Source organism: Diutina rugosa, assembly GCF_008704595.1.
Source record: "Diutina rugosa strain CBS 613 chromosome Unknown scaffold6_size315584, whole genome shotgun sequence".
NCBI lineage: Eukaryota > Fungi > Ascomycota > Pichiomycetes > Serinales > Debaryomycetaceae > Diutina > Diutina rugosa.
The window spans coordinates 224,237-230,236 of NW_022995116.1; the positions used below are offsets into that span (position 1 = coordinate 224,237).

Genomic DNA, 6,000 nt, shown 5'->3' on the forward strand with positions numbered 1-6,000 from the left:
ATCACGAGTCAATACCATTCCATAATGTCTTGGTCAACTTGAGATTCCGTGGACGGCGATGTCAGCCACAACTGACTCATTAATATCTTTCAATTCTTCAGCTTCCTCTCGAGCACACTTAATGTATGAATAACTTGAGCTTGTATGGTCAATTGAATGAAGAGGGGAGTGTGAAGTCTTGCCACACAATTGGCCTAAAACGTACATTCGTTTTTGTTTACTTGCCAGCGTGTAAGTGGGTTTTATTCGATGAATTATGTTTATGTCATTATATCATTATAACAAGGCCATATCAGCTTCGTCGACGTCCATGGCGTCGTCTCCATCAGCAGCTACGGGTTTCTTTTCGTGGAACTTCTGGTACTCCAACAATTGCTGGTGGTTCCACACCAGCACGCCCTCTTGATCCTTTGGATTCACGGGCTGAGCCAACGTCCGCAAAAACTTCTTTGCTGTAGCAAGAGCCACGTCCGTCAGAAGATTGGTATCACCGTCGTTCAACGCCTGAGCAATCCATTTGGGTAACTGGTTTTTCTTACGTGCAAACCGCCGGTCAGCCAACACCATGATCCCGTAGTCGTCTTTACCACGCAAGACTCTCCCTAAACACTGGGCAGCATGTCTCATGGCGTCGAAGGAAAGGTAGTCGTTCTCGCGGATCTGGTAGTGGTCACGCATGAACTCAAGACGTGCCTTAAGGATTCTCAGCTCGGTGTATTGGAAGGGGATACCAATCATGAGTACGGTACGCCCATAGTGATGGTCAAAATCGATCCCTTCCGACACCTTACCACGAGCCACTGAAAGAAGCACCGCTCCTCTACCATTGCAACAAGCCTTGCGGTAAGTGTCAAGCGCCACCGATGTCTCCTGAGCATCAGGCGTTTCCACAAGGATAAGCTTGTTCTTCCACACTTCGTCCAACACCCCCATCGTCTGCCACATAGAAATAATCAGCTCCATGTACAAATACGACGGAAAAAACACCACCATCCCGTCAGGGGTGATTTTAGAGAACTCAATAAGCAACGAGCCATAGTTACGCACCACCGAGGGGTCATTTCTGATTTCAAATCGAGATGAAATTGAAACCTGATCCGAACCCTTAGTTACAATCATAGGAAGGAACGACCGCCGTGCGAGGGTCATGGCGTACGACTCTTGGATCACAGTGTCGAAATTAAGCATCTTCGGGTACATATCCAAAGGAGAGATGGTCCCTGAAGTAATGATCACCGAGGAAAACTTATCGAACACGGGCTTGATGGCAATCGAAGCATCCAAACAACTAAAGTGAAGAATAGGGTTCGGCACCGAAGACCCTTCAGCTTCAAACGGCTCAAGAATGAGTTGAAACCCTTGTTCGTAGGTGGACACCAACGTGGCAAATGTGGCAACGTCCTTAAGCGCATTGAAATCTTCGATCTCGTTAAGCTCCAAGGTTCTCACCAAAAGCGATAATCGTTCCGAACAGAATCGAAGCGGTTTTTTATCGATGAATGTAAGTTCCTTTAAGTGCTGAAGAAAACTGAGTGGCGTTTCCGAGATGACGTGAAGCACCTTCATCCGCGTCTTAAGGTACTCGATAAACCGTTTAAGGAACGAAACAAAGTGTTCAGCTTTACGGATGTTACCAGGGACAGCGTCTTCAAGCAAATCATCGGGCAAAATGGGGTTTGCCATGAACGTTTCTTCCTGCTTTTCAAGGTCAGCCTGTCGCAACCCCTCCACAAGCTTATCGTACTCATTCTTCAACTTCTCCGAATCCTGGGCTCGAAGCGTTTCCACCTCGTCGCTGAGTCGGTTCGCCCCGCGAGTGGCTCGCTTAAGCGTGTCGTCGGTAAGATCCAACAGCAACGCCTCGATACACACGTTATCGATATTGTGGGCTTCGTCAAAAATGATAATACTGTCCTTAGAAAGCTCCTTAGACACCCGCTCAGCGATCTTTGGGTCCAACAAATAGTGATAGGAGTAAATGATCACGTTACAGTAAGAAATCATCCGCCGCACCGTGAAGTAGGGACAAGTGACTCGGTCCTTGCAATAGTTGATCAATGCATCGAAAGAGTATACCCCGTTGGGAATATAGTCGTGAGACTCGATATCGTTCATGTTTTCGTGGAACTCACACATCGTATAGGCTTCCGGGTTTGCTGCTTGCATTTCAGGGGTCACTTTGCCCTGTTCGATTTTCTCCTTAAGCTGACCGTTGGTGATACGCCGACACTTTTCATCAACGACGTTACCTTTCCGTTCGGCAGAGATGGTGGGGTGCAAGCAGAGGTTCTTTCTCAGGGTGAGACCGAGCCCGCGGAACTCTTCCTCGTAGCCCAACTCCTTGGTCCGGTATTCCATCAACTTGTGCAATTCGATAAGCGCCTTTTCGATTTCTGACTGGGTCCGGGAGCAATAGACGATTTTGCGGTGCTCAGGGTAGTGCATTTGGTACGCCACCGTTAACGAAAGAAGCGACACCGTTTTACCCGTACCTGACGGCATTTCTAGGATACAGTTACCACCGACATCGAGGGTCTTCTTGATGTCGCTCATATAGGCATACTGCTCGGGATATATCCGGGGGTAAGGGAAGAGCACGGGGAGATCATCGATGTAGAACTTCATGGCCACGCCTCAATCGCGAGTATTCCAATGTCAAGGGTAACCAACGCGATACGGAGAATCCAATGAAAGAATAATTAGCCGTGGAAGTGTAGGTATTCGAGGAGTAGTAATCGCGTCAGCCCCAAACGACGACCGCGATGGATGGTATTAAGCGCGCGCGAACGGTCGTGGGACTAGTGGTGGCAACCAAAATCCAAATCGAAACGGATGCGAGGTAAACAACCTGTGTGTGCTATGAGACTGAGATGATTATGTTGATGACGCATGTTAGTTTTTAGTTACTGGTTTCATCGAAGCTTTTGCCGATCATTGAAAGCTATTATTGATACCAGACGAAACGGTAATGATGTAAAGGATGGAATTCCGTGGGTGAAAGTCAGTGACTATAAATTCATTGGAGGAGGCAGATACTGGCAACGTATGCTCAGAAGCGCTACTAAAGCATTCGGAGGTCACATCATAGAAGGGTAAACTCTTCGGACACTTTATCGAAATGTTATTATCAAGTAACTTAGCTCGTAGATCGTGGCGATCTTCTACACATTCAGAAGTGAATACGATCCCTGTTAACTATACTACTTATACTTGCTCACTCAAGAAAACGTGGCTCAAAAGTTCGAATACCAAGTTCTCACCATGGACCACCGACACCGGCGTTTGACTGAACTCTACGTACTATTTTAAGTCTTCAGAGATACACTAGACGTGTTCAAGCCTAGAGGGTGTGTCAAACACGCTTTAGAAACATACTTTCACAAACTGTCAATTGTTTCACTGATGGGGGGACTGGAATTGTGCCCTGGTAGTATTGGAGTCTATGGTTGATCGTCAAAGACTTGAGTCCCCGATAATGGCGAAGTTCTGGTATGATGAATTTGCCAGTAAAGGTTCTCTTTTTTTGGACGCCTCAACACAAGGGAAACCGCCTCCACCATGGAAGGAACTTGGTCGATTTCGTTGCAAATCAACTCTTGACATCTTATACCTTTATCACCAACGACCAAAGCAGCTACATTGATTTCGAGTTTCCGTGCCATGATCCAGGCGCCCGCACGAAGAATGCAATTGCGTAGTCTCACATAATCAGCCGATATCGACAATTCTTGAAACAACACATTGGAAATTTCAATTGATCTCAAGTGCTGTTTCAACACCACGTTCTGAGGATACCACCTTTCTATCGTGTCCTGATTATTTCCCAGCTCCGAGCTCAGGTCTGAGAAAGGCACGGATCCTTCCAGCTCCACTTGAATGAGCATCGGAAAGCCTCCAAAGGGGAAGGGCTTGGGCGAGACATGCTTTAGCCGTGCCAATCTTGGTGCGTTAATGTATTCGATATCATTGCAGTCTATTGACAATTCCACGAGATTAGGACAGTTGATGGTGACCTCTTTGACGATAATTTTCAAACGTTTAAGCTTTATTGATTCCACCACAAGTTTGCCACTCTTGGCTCCACAAACACAGTCTTCAAGCTGGGGAGGAACCCCAGTAGCTGGAAATGCCGACACAGACATGAAGTTTGGCTAGCGTTTCAAAGTCGATCTTTGTGGTGTCGCCAGTTACGAGAGTCTCTGCTGTAACTTCGACGTCACACTTTTCTAGGAATTCAGGAATTCGGCAGCATGACTGTAGGAAGAAAACGCAATGTGAAGGCGACAGAGTGATGGCACGTCAAGCATGGAAAATATAATCCGGCCCACATAATGGGGAAGACCCTGTAATGAGGCGCTCATCGTCAACGACAACAACGACAAAACTGATGGTGGTGTTGAAAATTACTCGATGAGAGGGAGGTCATTCCAAGTTTGTCGATTAGACGACGGTGGGGCAGTGTGCAGGCCCGACTACGAAAGCCCATTTTGTTGACGCGATTGACTTAACGCAGGAACTCGTGCGATGCGGGTTTGTACCAATATGGCAGATGAGTCAACATGTGCCGCAACTGGTCAAACCATTCGCAAGCCAGGCCACAACAACGGCATTAATTTAGGGCGCATGACTAAATGCCTTTGATGTAAAATTTGCACTGTTCTTTCTTATTACGCTGCGCCACCGCAAAAGACAATAAGGGTGTAATGCCATTTGATAGCGAGTGAAAGCGGCTGGCCTAATACTCCAATATTTTTTATGGCGTGAGGCGGTCGCACCTACGACGCTCCTGAGAAAAATGGGAGGTGCCACCCAGGTGTTCTGGACGACATCGACGAGTTGTGAGGGTTTTGAGACGAGAGACGTGAGCGGAGATCGCTATTGGCAGCCCACCGCAGCCAGTGCCTTGTGTGTCCCGGATTGTCGATGAAGGTGCCGTAAATTTGGCTTGCCGCGGGCTGGTGCTGTATCTCGGCAAAATTCCCCTCTGTCAATGGGTGAGACCGCGTACCGGTTGTGCTCAAAGCCTTCCCCCCATCCCCGCCTTTTTTCCAACCGCAGGTTCTAGTACCCCGCACAGCCTATACAGGCCTCAGCGTAAAAACAGGTATAAAAGCCCCAGCACTTCGCACTTGGAAATTTATCATTTCCATTCACTACCTGGTTGGTCCCGGCCATGGTATTCCTGCCCCCCTCGGGTTGTGTGGGGCTTGTCGACGCTTGAGATGAAAGAAGGTTCTGCTGGTGACACGGGCTATCTCTGCCCCTTGGGCTGTAGACGAGATATTCAGGTCCGATGTCAGCGGTATGATCACGACACCTCCATCGGTTATCAGCTCCTAAGTCGCTTTCACCCTCATCGATCCCTCTTTTGGGATGTTCGGAGACTAGTGGCTGCCACGGCGGCTCGGTCCAAAAGTGATAGGCAAGGCTGTATCTGGCCGGTGGACCCCCTTTTGACACACGACGGCAACCATGAGGGGTATCGAAAGAGCTCATCTTGGTCGTTCGTGGTGTGACCACCAAATGTCTTTCATTTCAAGCTAGACACCCCATTCTTTAATATAGCTAATACAAAACAAGAGATTGTTCCAAAATAGTCTCACCACTACTGGAAACGAAAACTGTAGTTACTTGAATTTAAATGTGCCCATGTGTGGCATTATTTGGCATAACTATGCACTCAATGTAAAACCCAAGTTAGAGGGCTGCTACCAAATGGGACTCATGTAAAAACTTCACTTATTGGCAACAGCTAACTCTCAAGTGTGACTACGTCTCATAACTGAACGAGCCATTATTGGCTCCGCTAAACAAGGGTAGACCGGTATTTTACTGAAATGATCACTCGTAATATAGGGTGAGCGGTGATGTCATAGTAACTCGACTCACCTCATCACTTTCCCCCCGTCTACACTTCGACAGTGTTATCAAGTCGGCCCAGCCAATAAACTCCCGCTGGTTAGCTGCAGTAGCAGGCCCATTGGCAGTCTTCCCTCCCCC

General features: G+C 47.8%; 2 protein-coding genes across 2 annotated transcripts; both read right to left on the minus strand. All coding sequences in view use genetic code 12, as the record gives it.

The window, feature by feature from the left end:
* Positions 1-276: 276 nt before the first annotated feature.
* Positions 277-2,625, minus strand: RAD3 (TFIIH/NER complex ATP-dependent 5'-3' DNA helicase subunit; the record flags this gene model as incomplete). Its single annotated transcript, XM_034154918.1, has 1 exon — positions 277-2,625. The coding sequence occupies one exon, from the start codon at positions 2,623-2,625 to the stop codon at positions 277-279; it is 2,349 nt and encodes a 782-aa protein (XP_034012978.1).
* Positions 2,626-3,440: 815 nt separating this feature from the next.
* DIURU_002285 (uncharacterized protein) lies at positions 3,441-4,142 on the minus strand (the record flags this gene model as incomplete). Its single annotated transcript, XM_034154919.1, has 1 exon — positions 3,441-4,142. The coding sequence occupies one exon, from the start codon at positions 4,140-4,142 to the stop codon at positions 3,441-3,443; it is 702 nt and encodes a 233-aa protein (XP_034012979.1).
* Positions 4,143-6,000: the final 1,858 nt, after the last annotated feature.